Source organism: Macaca nemestrina, chromosome X, assembly GCF_043159975.1.
Source record: "Macaca nemestrina isolate mMacNem1 chromosome X, mMacNem.hap1, whole genome shotgun sequence".
NCBI classification, from domain to species: domain Eukaryota; kingdom Metazoa; phylum Chordata; class Mammalia; order Primates; family Cercopithecidae; genus Macaca; species Macaca nemestrina.
This window is the reverse complement of record NC_092145.1, coordinates 21,095,087-21,110,875: the sequence shown is the minus strand read 5'-3', so window position 1 is coordinate 21,110,875 and position 15,789 is coordinate 21,095,087. Positions and strand designations below refer to the sequence as shown.

Below are 15,789 nucleotides of genomic sequence, written 5' to 3'. Positions count from 1 at the left end.
TACTCACTGCCATATCCTCTGTGCCTAGGACAGTGCTTAGCATGTAGTAGCACTCAATAATAAATTTCTTTCTTTCTTTTTTTTCTTTGAGATGGAGTCTCACTGTGTCACCCAGACTGGAGTACAGTGGCACGATCTTGGCTCACTGCAGCCTCCACCTCCCAGGTACAAGCGATTCTTCTGCCTCAGCAGGCGCTCCAGGTGCCCACCACCACACCTGGCTAATTTCTGTATTTTTAGTAGAGATGGGGTTTCACCATATTGGCCAGGTTGGTCTCGAACTCCTGACCTCAGGTGATCCGCCCACCGTGGCCTCCCAAAGTGTTGGGATTACAGCAGGCGTGAGCCACCGTGCCTGGACTTTTTTTTTTTTTTTTTTTGAGACGGAGTTTTGTTCTGTTGCCCAGGCTGGAGTGCAATGGCATGATCTTGTCTCACTGCAGCCTCCACCTCCTGGGTTCAAGCAATTCTCCTGCCTCAGCCTCCCAAGTAGCTGGGATTACAGGTGCCCGCCACCACTCCCAGCTAATTTTCATATTTTTAGTAGAGATGGGGTTTTACCATGTTAGCCAGGCTCGTCGTGAACTCCTGACCTCAGGTGATCCACCTGCCTCGGCCTCCCAGAATGCTGGGATTACAGGCATGAGCCACCACTCCTGGCCTCAATAATAAATTTCTGTTGAACAATTCACTTACTCTTACTCCTCCCTGTCTCTCTTCCTCCTCCCCTTTCTCTCTTACCCCTTTGAGAAAGCTAATAGCCAAACTTGAGCAAAAATTTTCTGATCATAGGTGTTGGGGGAGAAAAACTCCTTTCAAAGCACTATCAGTCTGTGGCTAAAGCATAAGCTCTGGCTCTTGGCATCAGGAATTTACCATCCAGCTGGTGGGTAGTGACGTGAGTGCTTCTTAGAACCATTGATAGTTTATAATTCACCAGTGCAACCTATGCTTTTTGTGGATAAAAAGTGACACAGTTGTAGATTGAACTAAGAAACGATGTGGCTGAGTACTAAGTTAGTGGTGCAGAGTGTAAGGGAAATGGGGATATAGACAGAGGGTCAATTGCGGAAGGCTTTCTTAGAGGAACTTGACGGAGAGGGAAGTCATCCTAGAGAGAAGGGACCACGCACCAATGTTTGCAAACCACTTAGAAAAATGCCTGGCCCATACTGAAAATGAGATATGTGTTTATTAAATAAAAATGCCCAACATATTTTTATGCGATCAGAATTTTATTTATTTTTGTTTACACATGAATATAAAAATATAGAAAAAGGCTTAATTCATGAAGTTGCTATAGGTTGCTCTTTCTCAAAAGTGCTCACATGAGGGCCACAAGGGCACTTATTTGTCAGATATTTGTACACTATATACTAAGTCTAGAAATAGCATCTTCAGGAGACCTCAAACCTGAGGATCACATGGACCCAATCATATCATCTGCGTAAAGAGACCAATCCTCAGAAATATCGAGAAAGTGAGATGGCTGCAGAGGTTGGGCCTCCTGAGCCCCTGCTTGGTGACAAGGGTCCTGGGTATGTTCTTCTTCATTGAAGACACAAGGTGGACAGTCGCAATTGGGCCTTTGGCTGGACTGTGACAAGCTGAATACCTCGTAGCATTTCTCATCCTTCTGGGCTATGGCCCTGCTCTGGCTGGCTACTGTCATGGAGCAGGGCTTGGTGAGCCATGGGGACTTTAGGGGTGCAGCACATGACACTGGGATCACAAACTTAGATGGCGTGCCCTTAGAAGAGTAGTGTATTTCAGTGCTGTAGATAACCATGTCCTGAGAGACAGCTTTGACCCTGATGCCACATTCAGTAACACGGTAGGTGAACTGATAGGCGTGTGGCTGAACATGGTTTGGGGGACAACCCAGGCCCAAGTGTAGCTCATGAAAGTGTACACACACATCGTTGTTTAGCATGAAGGGGTGCACTGTGACCATGAACCAGTCTATGGAGCACAGCACAGTCATTGGACTTTGTCCTGAACAGGCGGAAAACGCAGAGGTGAGGAGGATCATCACTCCTATGAACTTAAAAACTTTCATCCCTGCAGCCAATCAGATAATGAACCACAGGAAACAGGAAGCCGTCCAGTGAGGATTTCTAGAGCACACAAAAACACAAGAGGCAAGTCATCTTATTTTCTATTGAAAGTTCAAACGTGATATATTTTTTAAGCAAAAGGCTGTTCCTAAAGCATTAAGAAGAGGAAAACACTCATTCGAGAGAGAACTGAACTTTAATTTCATTGTTGGAACTCACGTGTTTATGGACGATTACAATGGCTTTTTAAAGTGACTTTCCCATGCTGTTCTAGTATAAAATACATATCCCTAATATGTAGAACAACAGTTTACACTGATCAGGACTGGCATCCTTTTGTGTTTAACGTCAAGACTAACCCAAAACAGAACAGTTTTTGTGTCAAACACTGAATAAAGAGATAGGAGATAGAGTTTAATTCAAGATGGCAATACTTGCCTCTTTAGGGGACTCAATGTCCTCTCATAGACCATACTAATGAACCCTTCCCTATTGCTTTTTTGTTGTTGTTACAACAAATTTGATCAAATAAAAACCTATGAAGGAATTGTGGTTTATTCTTATCAACCAAATATTGAAATTTTGCCGAGTGGCTTACTTAAAATGATCATACGAATGCTTCATAAACTGGCAGTGGCATCATAAGTCATTATGACCAATAGAGTCCCTGATAAATTCTTTGGGACACCTTGTAAAATACTGAAATTGCGGAAACATAAAAACATGCTGGTTTTGAATTTTACATTTTTCAATGCATATTACACATGAAAACTACTGTAAACATCTTATATTAAAGAAAGGGACCAGGTTGTGGCGACTTATGCCTGTAATCCCTGCACTCTAGGAAGCCGGGGTGGGAGGACTGCTTGAGCCCAGGAGTTCAAGAGCAGCCCAGGCAACATAGTGAGAGCCTGTCTCTATAAAACAATACTAACTGAGCGTGGTAGTACACGCCTGTAGTCTGAGCTACTCAGGAGGCTGAGGTGGGAGGATTGCCTGAGCCTGGGAGGTTGAGGCTATAGTGAGCCAAGACTGTGCCACTGCACTCCAGCCTGGGCAACAGAGACAGACTCTGTCTCAAAAAAAAAAAAAGGAAGAAAGGAAAGAAAGAAAGAGAGGGAGGGAGGGAGGAAGGGAGAGAAGGAGGATTGAGTTTGTAGTTTACACATTGATTGACAAGATACCTCCTTAAATCTGTGCTTTACATTCTTTTATTTTCTCTAGCTTTTTATGTTTTCTTTTTTAATAGAAAGCTCTGTGGCCACTTCCTAGTCCTATTGCTTCTAGCTCTCAAAGAGTGGCAAGCAGACCAGTGAGGAGAAAAAGCAGTGCTAGGAATAAGTATCTAAAACATGCTGTCAGAAGGAGGTAACAGATGAAGAAAGAAGAAAGCAAGAGCAACATCATCCAATGTTTTCCAACTCAACTTTCATTTTACAAGTGAAAATGACATAAATCACATAGTAAAGCGCCTAAAGTTTGGAAGGAAATGTACATGCATATAGGGATTCACTTTCGTTCCCTGCTGAGATAAGTAACCCCTGCACAAATTCATTCTTTGACTCATGTTTGTTGAATGCCTACTGTGTGCATAGCAATGGGCCAAAAAATGTCCCAAGACATTTCTCTCCTTTTTCCCCAGTTGCAAAAATGCAGCTCTTTCTCTTCCCTTGATAGTGACGAATTTGCTGCATTGTTTAATGGAAACCATGGCACAGGAGCCCACTAGAAAAATGCACTGGCCTGGATGAAATGTTTTGTTTCTGATTGGCACAGATTGGCCTCACTGTCTTTCACTCTGCCATTAATGATTCCTTATTCTCTTAGGGGTGTTGGGGGTGTAAAAGAGAAGCCCCACACGTCTGCCAGGCTCCTTCCTTTCCTCTTTGTTCCCTCTGAAATGTCTCTCCTGGGACAACTTTTTTGGGGTTTGTTTTTCACAAAGCAAAAGTAGAAGCAGCAGCAGGAAACAAACAAAAACCTACCCCCTTTCTCTCCCCTGCACCAAAAATCCCCAAAACAAACAAAAAGGAAACAACAATAACAACACAAGTAAGTAAATTCTGATGTGAGCTGGTCCTAGATGACTCAACAGTTAAGTAAAGAAACCACCTGCTCTGGAATACTGCATAACATTTGCTGAGGCGTCTTTTGGAAGCTGAGATAATCACTCCATCACTACTGCACTACTGTCTTGGTCTATAGAAGACCACCTTGTCCTAAATGTGCTTTAGGTGGGTTTTCTTTCCCTTCCTGCCTCTCTCTTTTTCTCTCTCTCTCCTTCTTTCCTTCTTTCTTTAACATCATCCCACAACCTGGGCCTAATTGCCCTGAATGAAAACCTCCTCCTTAAGTAGTTCTGGACTAGGCCAAGGAAACAACTATTTTTGTTCAAACCCCAAAATTAACACCCAAGTTTAAGGCTACTCTTTTCCAGAGAGCTAAGCCATCCATTTCCTCCCCCTCCCTCAAGCATCTTTCCTGTACTCCTTCTCCTCCCTCCCCCAAAATAATCCAAATATAATTATAAAATGTCTAGAATTTCTGAGAAATGAGACTGTTGTCCCTCAAGCAATCATTTTAGACTACCTCACTTCCCACCCCCACACATTCACTTCTTGTATTATGTTGCACTGAGTCAGTCTCAAAGGAAGGGGTTCAATAACGTCATTGAGTTTAGGGGTTCATTTAGTACAAGTCTCCAAATGTGAACACGGCAGAATCCGTTTCCTCTGATTTTCGTAAAGCCAAGAACAGCTCACCATGTGATAGGAGAAATAAATGAAGATGACTAGGCGTGTGACAGCATACCCTTGAGCTCAGATAAAGCTTAAAGAGGAGGTCACTGAGACCCAGGTTTAAGGTTGCTCATCTCTAAGGGGAGAGAAAGGAGATTAGGGGGAAAGCAGAATGTACTTTCTAATGAGCTTGCAAATGAGCTAGAAAAGCTCATTGGCTAGTTAGAAACCTAGCTCATTGGCACACTTTGGGACTTACTCCTTGCTGAGAACAGATCCTCAAAGCGGGGCAGCCTCCCTTCTCCTGCTACCTGCAATTCCTAGTGAAGGGTAGAGTTGTGTGTGTGTGTGTGTGTGTGTATGTGTGCGTGTGTGTGTGTATGTGTGTGTGTGTGTTGGGGGATGGTTATTATTATTATTATTTTTTGAGATGGAGTCTCGCTCTGTGGTCCAGGCTGGAGTGCAGTGGCACGACCTCAGCTCACTGCAACCTCTGCCTCCCGGGTTCAAACGATTCTCCTGCTTCAGTCTCTCGAGTAGCTGGGACTACAGGCACCCACCACCATGCCCTGCTAATTTTTGTATTTTTGGTAGAGACAGGGTTTCACCATGTTGGCCAGGCTGGTCTCGAACTCCTGACCTCAGGTGATCCGCCTGCCTTGGCCTCCCAAAGTGCTGGGATTACAGGCGTGAGCCACCACACCCGGCTTGGGGATGGTTATAAGTCATTCACAACACAGTGTGAATTCATCAGCTGACTTTTCTGACACCTTGCTGAGATGTACTGGAAGAATGGGATCCCAAACAAGGGAGGGAGAAAGTGGGCTCTAGTTATTGCGGGCAGAGGGAAAAGAAGGCTGAGGGGCTAGAGATGGGAAGGAGATACCAGAAGAGAGGGCTGTGTGGGGGTGCCCAACTGAAGGTATTTTTAGCCATCATGCGGGCCATGCACAGTATCCCAGGAGCTGTGGGCAGAATTCTATTTAAAGTCTTTAGAACTCTTTAGAGCTGACGTGGAGTTGGGGACTGGGGAAGAAATAAATGCAAAGAAGGGTCCACTCATTTTGGGACTACTGTCCAGCTTCTTGGGGAGTCCTCTGGGCTGAGAAAAAAAAGCAGTCTCAGGGTCTGTATTACTGTGGCCCCATTTTAACTCGATTGCAAATTAGTCCTGCAACATGCCCAAAGCAATGAGCTTAGATGCATTTGTATAGCCAAGTAGGGCTCAGCTGTTGGTACACAGCGTCCTGAACTGAGCTATAGAGAGGTCAGGCAAACCCAGAGCTTCTAATAACACCTGGATGCAAAATGTTTGCTTTCCTTGAAGCCACAGAATACAAGTAGCTTTCTGTTTTTTTGTAAATGGAGTTTATGCATATACATTTCCCACTGGCTCCTTCAACAGAGTTTTCCTCTTTCCCCTTTTTTCAAGAACTCCCTAATAAGCCTTAATAAATTCTCTACATTAAAAAATCATAAAATGTTTCATTTTGGGAATATAAACTGTATTTCCTTTCTTCCCCCATAAACACATACGCTCTTTTAATTAAGTTCAGAAAAATGCCAATGTTTATGTTTAAGAGCTATCTATATCAGTCACTGACAGTGGTACAATCTGATTAGCAAAGCCAGACTGAGATCTCATAGTACTTGTGAAACCAAGACAGCCCTTTTCTTCTTATAGACAGGAAGAGAATGGATTGGCCCAAACAAAAAAAGGAAAGAGGAAGAAGAGCTACCGCTTAACTCCCCATCATTAAATTTTTTATGCTGAAAATGCTGCTTATAAAGTTAAGCAGTTGTGCTGTTTTTAAACTGACAAATAAAAATTGTATACATTTATGGGATACAGTGTTCTTTGTATACGTGTAACAATGATCTATGCATACATTGTGGAATGATTATTTTAGATCAAGCTGGTTAACACGTCCATTGACTTACTTTAAGAAGTAGAGAGTGGAGTGGAAGGGGTAAGGGGAGATACTGGTCAAAAAGTAAAAAGTTGCAGTTAGACAGGAGGAATAAGTTCTAGTGATCTATTGCACAGTATGGTGACTTCAGCTAATAATAATGTACTGTATATTTCAAAATGGCTAAGAGGGTAGATTTTAAATGTTCTTACCATGAGCTCTATTTTTTAATGTTTTATAATAAAGAGATTGAATATTGGTCTAAGCACAGAGCATTTTTAATCTCAGGACCCCCAAAAAATCCTTTTAAAAAGAGACAAAAGCTGAAGTCCAAATTAGTTATGTGATGTTAGAGAGTGAATTGAGAAGTGTAAGAGAAATCACTTTGAAAGCAGACAGGATTTTTTGTCTCCCCATCTCCTCTGATGTCGTTAGAGACACGTATGAACTCTTTGCATGAAGAATGGGAAAGGGAATTAGCTAAACATTTCCACATCTGGTTTTGGAACGGTTTGGAAAAAGAATTCACTCCATAGGCTCCTGGAAGCTTTTTGGGTCGACAGTTATTTATTTTTAAAATTCAGTATACTCGTGACAGCATAGTTATCATTTGTATATTGTTTTCCCAGAAACTTGTTGTCAAAACAAAAGGAAACAGCAGGGAAAAGGAAACTCCAAAGCAGCATGCAATTATCTCAGGGAAATGTAACTGTCAGGGCTTTGATTTGCAGCAAAGTTTGTTCACTCTCTTGCAGCTGATTTAAAGAAAAATGAATCTGAGTCAGATTAAAGATTCTTTTACAGGACAAGAACGGAAAAAAAGGAATCGTAACACTTTGTGGGCGCTTGAGTTTAAACATTCAAGCAGTCAAATTCTGACTGTGCCCTGCAAACTATCTCAAGGTTTGAGAATCTTTTAAAATGGAGGTTCTTTTTAAAGCCCAGTTTTAAGGAATTAGTTGGTTCACTGCTCTCAAAGAAAGTGACAATTGTGATTAATACTAATGATGTTGAAAGTACATTAAAGTGAGTTAGAAAATTAAATAACTGCTTTTGTAGAATTTACATTAATTTTAAAGACGCTGAGACTGGTTCAGTTTTCCAACCTCATGAAGCACAGTGTTAAAGTAACCGCACATTATTCATCATTTTGTGTGGAAGAAGAATTATGAACTGCTAATACTTAACAATGTCCATTTTCTCGGCAGAGAAAAACACCTTGACCGAACCCTAAAAAGGCTTCATTAAAATTAAACTAAAAAGCAGTCATTAAAAATTTATTTCTGATTCTAAAAGTAACTGCAGAAAAATTGGGTGCTGTCGAAAAGAAAAAAGAAGGAAACACCCTTCTCAACCCCCAAATAACCATTGTTAAAATGTTTTATATATTTCGAATTTGGGGGGAAAGTATATGTCCACATATATGATTCGAAGTTATCTCAGGGGAAAAAAAGTCAAGGCTTTTGGAAAGCTGTTTTTAATTTTTGACATTGAATTTTAAAGCAATCAAAGCATTATTTTTGTTTGGGCCATCTGGTTTTGTTCTTATAATCTGTTAAGCTATCAAGCATAGTTTAAATGTCATGGTTCATCTCATACACAAATAAAGGTTGCGAAATAAATAAGAATCCAAGCTCCTTGTAAGAGAGAAATTTCCGCTGGGTCGCAAATTTGGTTACTAAAAGGTGAGTAGTCTAATGTGAAATCAAACTATAATAAGGCTACACAACAAGGGTAAACCATGCCCTGACTGAACATAAATATTCCTAAATAAATATAGAAAGCCATACTTTAGAGGAAATTGCAAAGATCAGGTCATGGGAACTCCTCCCCTTTTGTGCAGAGAAGCTGAGTTGGTTGAATTTTAAACTTGAACAAAGAGATGTATTTCATAATTTCCATGAAGTGTGAGGGACATCCCAAATGTATGCTCCTAATTCAGTTTATGTTTTAACAATTTATTTGAGTTTGATTTTTTTCAGCAAACTACACCCTTTGCCACAAAGCCCCAGAGTCCCTTCTCATTTTAAAAGACAAGGTAGGTTTGTGTCTGTGCAGACCTCTCAACTCCACGGCAGCCACGGCCACATTTTTAACCCATTAGTAGTCTCTGGGAGTCTGCCAAAACCAGATAAAGGCCCATTTGCCTGAGGTGATCTGAAATCATCAGAAGGCAGAGGATTGAATCAGATGTTCCTTCAAGGGCTTCACCACCTCTTTGATACACCTGTGTCAATAAATGAGGGCTCTAGATGGCTTCCAAAAATGGTCAGGCACATTCCCGTCTCCCTTTCAAAACTGGGATTTTTGAGTACAGGTTTTCTTAAAGTGAGGTGCACGCATATGGCCCCTTAGGTGTGGCCTAAGTCCAAAATAAACCACAGTTGACTTTATAGGCTACTTGGCTGATTTTTCACTGACTTGACCAGAATGCATCTTTCCAAAACCCAAAGCTACCTTGTGTATGCCCCACCCAGAATGTGGTCACTTGGTGCATGTGTATAGTGCCCTGACTGAGGCCATTCACCATCGTTTGGCTCCTGAGAGGTAGAAAAGGTTTTAGAAAAGGTTCCTTTGATAGGAAGGCTGTTGGTCATTGTTAGCGAGCCTACAATTTGGGAGGCATGTGTGCATATCAGAGTAGGTAAAGATGCATTGCTCTGTGATGAGGACATTGTAGGAAGAGAAATTTTCTCTCTCTCTCTCTTGCTCTTGTGCTCTCTCTCTCTCTCTCTCTCTCTCTCTCTCTCTCACACACACACACACACACACACACACACAGAGACACAGTGATGGACAGACAGACGGACACACACATACTGAGGAGAAGAAAATCCCCAAATCTGTTTCTTACTATTGCCCTGATTCCTACTATTTCTCCCCATTCCTTGGTTATTGTACCGTAAATTCCTTTAAAAATGGAATCTTGGTCTACTATAGTATCTGGTACACGGTAAGTACTCAGTAAATATTTTTTAAATGAAAGAAGGAAGAAATTAATGAATGACCACCAGAAATCACCACCTGCCCCTTTGCCTCCTTGTCCAGCCCCTAAGGGCCTGAATCTGGTTATTGGCTAACCCCTTCCCCTACTCCTTCTCCAGTCTCCCAGTTGAAGGCCTGGGGTAGCAGTAGAGTCTTTCTATAATAGTTAGAGAGTACAGAGTCCTAACAAGGGTCCTGGCCTGTCCACTTGCACACCTGCTTACCTTCTAGGCTCACTGATGCCAAGGGCTCTATGTCTGTCCCACCCAACGGTACCCAATTAGCTCTTAGTCAGTGACCCCAAGTGGAGCCAGCACTCTTTGTACCCCTTTTCCTCCATCCCTGTGATAAGTCATCCTCTGGAAAGAAGACAAAGTGGAACTCTCCCCTAGTCTGGCCTTTACATGGGAGGGAAGAAGAAATTTTCAAGCCGTATCTAGACCAAGTCCAGGCAATTGAGAGACAGCATAATCAGAAGCGGAAGCCTCAGGTCCACAAGGTACTGAAGAATGGTGGGGTGCCTCGAAGGGGCTTGGTAGAGCCCCCAGGTTTACCCGGGCAAATGGAATTAGCCCCTGAAGTTGTCCAAGGATTCCCTTAGCTAGAAAAAGGAACCTAAACCACAGGCTGGATATCTGTTCCTCCTGAGAGCAGACCTACACATCCACTCCCAATTCCATGCACAGACACAGAAATCAGAAAACGCTAGAGGTTCCGGGAAAATCAGAGGCAAGATGGATGAATTCTCCACTACACCAACTTGACCCTTGGCTCCATCTGGGCTGGGCTTTTCACTCTGCCAACTCGACTAAAAGAGAGATCCAGGCCAACTTCAGGTCTGTTTGAGTGTCCCTAAGCCTGAATGTTCCCAAAAGTGCTTTGCAGTTGACCCCATCTCCACATATGATAGAGTATTGTACTGGTAAATATCACTATACACTTCTCTGATCTGGACTTTTTATATAACAAAGATTTGACTTTGGATGTCATAGTTCCTTATCCTAGCAATATTTAAAATATATATATTTTTTAATTAGCTGAATGTGGTGGTGCGCATCTGTAGTCCCAGCTACTTGGGAGGCTGAGGCAGGAGGATTGCTTGAGCCCAGAGTGAGACCCTGTCTCAAAAAAGAAAAAAAAAAAAAAGAGTCCAGGTGGTGGCTTATACCTGTAATCCCAGCACTTTGGGAGACTGAGGCGAGCAGATCACGAGGTCAGGAGATCAAGACCATCCTGGCTAACACAGTGAAACCCCGTCTCTACTAAAAATACAAAAAATTAGTCAGGCGTGGTGGTGGGCACCTGTAGTCCCAGCTACTTGGGAGTATGAGGCAGGAGAACAGCATGAACCCAGGAGGCGGAGCTTGCAGTGAGCCGAGATTGTGCCACTGCACTCCAGCCTGGGTGACAGAGCGAGACTCCGTCTCAAAAAAAAAAAAAAAAAAAAAAAAAGCAAGAACGGGGTATTGGGCCGGGCGCAGTGGCTCACGCCTGTAATCCCAGCACTTTGGGAGGCCAAGGTGGGTGGATCATGAGGTCAGGAGATTGAGACCATCCTGGCTAACACAGTGAAACCCCGGCTAACACGGTGAAACCCTGTCTCTACTAAAAATACAAAAAATCAGCCAGGCATGGTGGCACTTGCCTGTAGTCCCAGCTACTTGGGAGGCTGAGGCAGAAGAATCACTTGAACCCAGGAGGCGGAGGTTGCAGTGAGCCGAGACGGCGCCGAGACAGTGAGCAAGACTCTGTCTCAAAAAAAAAAAAAAAAAAAAAAAGAACAAGAAGAACAGGGTGTTTGTTTGGTGCCTTTTTCCTGCAATTAATTACTTGGTTAAAAAAAAGCAATTGGTTAAAGTTGTGTTCATCATTTGCATATTATAATATATAATATTTTAAAATACACCATATATAATGTTAAAAATAAATATAAACGTCTAATCTATTATATCTAATAATAAATACATATATTAATATAATTATTAACAACAAAAAGGAAGTTTCCCCCCACTGGTAATCTATCTTCCCTTAATAAAGAATGAAGGACTTTCTTTCTGAAATTTTTCTCTAGGACTAAGACTTGAACTTACATCACTGGACTACAAATGTTTAGGAATACCTATCTATGTATTCTATATCTATATATCTAATATTCTTTTTATTTTATTTTATTTTATTTTATTTTGAGACAGAGTCTCACTCTGTTGCCCAGGCTGGAGTGCAGTGGCCGGATCTCAGCTCACTGCAAGCTCCGCCTCGCGGGTTCACGCCATTCTCCGGCCTCAGCCTCCCGAGTAGCTGGGACCACAGGCGCCCACCACCATGCCCAGCTAATTTTTTGCATTTTTAGTAGAGACGGAGTTTCACCATGGTCTTGATCTCCTGACCTCGTGATCCGCCCGCCTCGCCCCCCGCAAAGTGATGGGATTACAGGCGTGAGCCACCGTGCCCGGCCATCTAATATTCTATATATAGATATACATAGTCTCTATATATCTATATCTATTCTATATCTATATATCTATATATTCTATATAGCTAATTATATATACATATATATGTATAAAATTGTGGGCCGGGCGCGGTGGCTCAAGCCTGTAATCCCAGCACTTTGAGGGGCTGAGACGGGTGGATCACGAGGTCAGGAGATCGAGACCATCCTGGCTAACACGGTGAAACCCCGTGTCTACTAAAAAATACAAAAAACTAGCCGGGCGAGGTGGCGGGCACCTGTAGTCCCAGCTACTTGGGAGGCTGAGGCAGGAGAATGGTGTAAAACCCGGGAGGCGGAGCTTGCAGTGAGCTGAGATCCGGCCACTGCACTCCAGCCTGGGCAACAGAGCGAGACTCCGTCTCAAAAAAAAAAAAAAAAAAAAATGGTGTCCTCCGGGCTGGGTGCAGTGGCTCATGCCTGTAATCCCAGCATTTTGGGAAGCCGAGGTGGGTGGATCACAAGGTCAGGAGTTCGAGACCAGCTTGGCCAATATGGGGAAACCCCGTCTCTACTAAAAATACAAAAATTAGCCAGACGTGGTGGCACGTGCCTGTTGTCCCAGCTACTCAGAAGGCTGAGGCAGAAGAATTGCTTGTACCCAGGAGGCAGAGGTTGCAGTATGACAAGATCATGCCACTGCACTCCAGCCTGGCCAACAGAGTGAGACTCTGTCTCAAAAAAAAAAAAAAAAAATGTGTCCTCCCAAAAAGATATATTGAAGTCTGAACCCCTGGTACATCAGAATGTGACTTTATTTGGAAATATGCTCTTTACAGAGGTAATCAAGATAAAATGAAATCATTATGGTGGGCTCCAATCCAATATGACTTATGTCTTTACAAAAGGGGAAAATGTGGACACAGAGACAGACACACACAGAGGTAAGACAATGTGAGACATGTAGGAAGAAGGCGGCCATGTGCATCACTCCAGTGATGCGCCTACAACCCCAGGAACGTCAAGGATTGTGGGCAAATACCAGAACTAGAAGAGGCTTCTCTAGAGCCGTCACACGATATGGCCCCACCGACACCTTGATTTTGAACTTCCGGCCCCCAGAGCTGTGAGACAATACATTTTTTGTTGTTTTAAGTCGCCCAGTTTATGTACAGCAGCCCTAGCAAACTAACAATTATATCTTCCTAACAAATGGAACAGACACACGTGCCTCCTTTCTGAGATAGGAGCCTGCAATTATTAATGTTCTGACTCCGTGTTTTGTTACAATCTTAAATTCCGTTTAGAATTAGAAATATGATGAGGCAACAAGGAATAGAGACAAAAACTTAGAAAGAAAGGGGCCAGTTAAAAGTGGTGTTGGTGCTGACATTTGATGCCTACAGGAGAAACTGAACTAGAATTGCACTGTAGTATCAGGGAGACGTTCCCAGTAAAAAAGTTGTCCAAAAATGGATGGGGAAACCTGGAGTGAAACTAAGATCTCTTTGTTCCCTGTAGGCATTCAGTTAGAGGCTGGCTGGCCACTTGTTGGGGTGACTGGAGAGGGAGATCCTGTCCTATATCAGAGGCTAGAGTAGATGGTCTTTGGCCGGGTGTGGTGGCTCACGCCTGTAATCTCAGCACTTTGAGATGCCAAGGCGGGCAGATCACCTGAGGTCAGGAGCTCAAGACCAGCCTGTCCAACATGGTGAAGCTCCGTCTCCACTAAAAATACAAAAATTAACTGGGCATGGTGGCGCATGTCTGTAGTCCCAGCTACTCGGAAGGCTGAGGCGGGAGAATTGTTTGAACCGGAGAGGGGCAGAGGTTGCAGTGAGCTGAGATCGCGCCACTGCACTCCAGCCTGGGCAACACAGAGAGAGAGGGACTTCACCAAAAAAAAAAAAAAAAAAAAAGATGGTCTTTAAGGTTCTATCACAGAATGCCTTGTGTGTGCATGCGTGTGTGTGTGTGTGTGTGTGTGTGTAGTGGAGCGATAATTAGCACATGTATTATGAACACATGCATGCATGGGAACCCACACACATACATACATCATGTACACATGCAGAGGTTATTTATGTAGGTCTTCTCTTGAAAGTCTTACAATGTCATCGATGCCCACAGCCTCCAATCCTGACATACAGAAGATTATATAACACTTTCTAACAGGGACTTGACCTCTCAGCCAGGTTTTTGTTGTGACTGCATGTGACTGTGTATTGGTGGAAATTACAAGGAGAAGGTGGAAGGGGAGAAGGGAGGGCAGGTCATGATATAGAGGAAAATACTCAGAATGATTCTAAGTATTAGCCATTAAGAAAAAAAACCCTTAGAATGGAGCTTACTGCCCAGCCCTGAAGCCTGGGGGTGGGGCAGTGGAAATAGTCTTTCTTCTGTCTTTTTGTTTGTTTGTTTTGTGTGTGTGTGTGTGTGTGTGTGTGTGTGTGTGTGTGTGTGTGTGTGTGTGTGTTTTGAGATAGGGGCTTGCTCTTTGCCCAGGCTGGAGTGTAGTCGTGTAATCATAGTTTACTGCAGCCTCATCTCCTGGGCGCAAGCGATCCTCACGCCTCAGCCTCCTGAGTAGCTGGGATCACAGGCACGTGTAACCATGCTTGGCTACTTTTTTTTGAGGAAATGGTCTTTCTAAGCAGCATGGACTGTGAAAGCCTGAACTGGGGGTTCATGTGATGCCTGTCTTTGGGGGACTTACAGGAGAGCTGATCAAGAGAGATAACAGGAGGGAGTTATCTACTGGGATGGTGCTGGGGAAATCTCTAGACAAAAGATATCCAAATTAAAGCAAATTTCTTGCACCGAATTAAAAAGGTTGGGGCTCTGATCCTTGGAACTGCAGTCTATGGAGGTCCTATCACAGTTATAGGGAAAATGTTCAAAAGTAGAAATACTTTCTATTTCACCTAGAAAGTAGTAGTAGTGATGACTTTAAAAATATTTATTTATGCTTCTTTGCAATGTCTTAAGTGATTACAGAAACCAGGGGTTCTAAAATGCTTGTTTAAACATGTATGGGTTACATATGGCAACAAATCTCAAAATACGGCACTTTTGCTTTAATCTGGATATCTTTTGTCTAGAGATTCCCCAGTCCCACCCCAATAGATAACTCCCTCCTGTTATCTCTCTTGAGATAAAATGAAATCATTTTATCCCTCCTTTTATCCCTCTTGATCCTTGCAGCTCTTCTGTAAGGGCCCCAAAGACAGGCATCGCATGTTAAAACTGTGGTAACGGGGGTCCCAGAAGGGCAGAGAGCCTTGGCCAAGATCAAGGTCAAGGTTGGATAAGTCAATCGGGGCCTCAGGCCTTTCCACCAGCCTGCCTGGCTTCTCTGCCTTACAACTCAGAGAAAAATGGCCAGACATTATAATGAATTTAATCACCGTGAAAGAAAAGGAAAGTCCTGAGGTGGCTTGGCTTCTGGACTATGGCTCTAAAACACTTGGGTGATTCTGCTTCAGTGTCTGATGGCTGAGTTTTTAGGAGAGGGGACAGAATCAACTTTCAAACCAAGCAAACCAAAGCATAGAGGGGCTCTGGGAGCAATTTCCCATGCATGACTCGGGGAAGCTGAGAGAAGCTCTAAGATGGTGGGTGGCAGTGAGAGACAGGGACAAAACTTTCTTGAAAATAACAAGAGGAAG

The 15,789-nt window shown here is 43.1% G+C and overlaps 1 protein-coding gene across 2 annotated transcripts in view; it reads right to left on the bottom strand.

Annotated features, from left to right (window-relative positions):
- Window positions 1-1,102: 1,102 nt before the first annotated feature.
- LOC105481414 (placenta enriched 1) overlaps window positions 1,103-15,789 on the bottom strand; it is a 201,278-nt gene continuing 186,591 nt past the window's right edge. For both annotated transcript variants that reach the window (XM_011741003.3, XM_011741004.2), the window contains exon 3: window positions 1,103-2,117. In XM_011741003.3, coding sequence (XP_011739305.1) covers window positions 1,421-2,059 — 639 coding nt within the window. In that variant the 5' untranslated portion in view covers window positions 2,060-2,117 and the 3' untranslated portion in view covers window positions 1,103-1,420. The remainder of the gene's footprint in view (window positions 2,118-15,789) is intronic.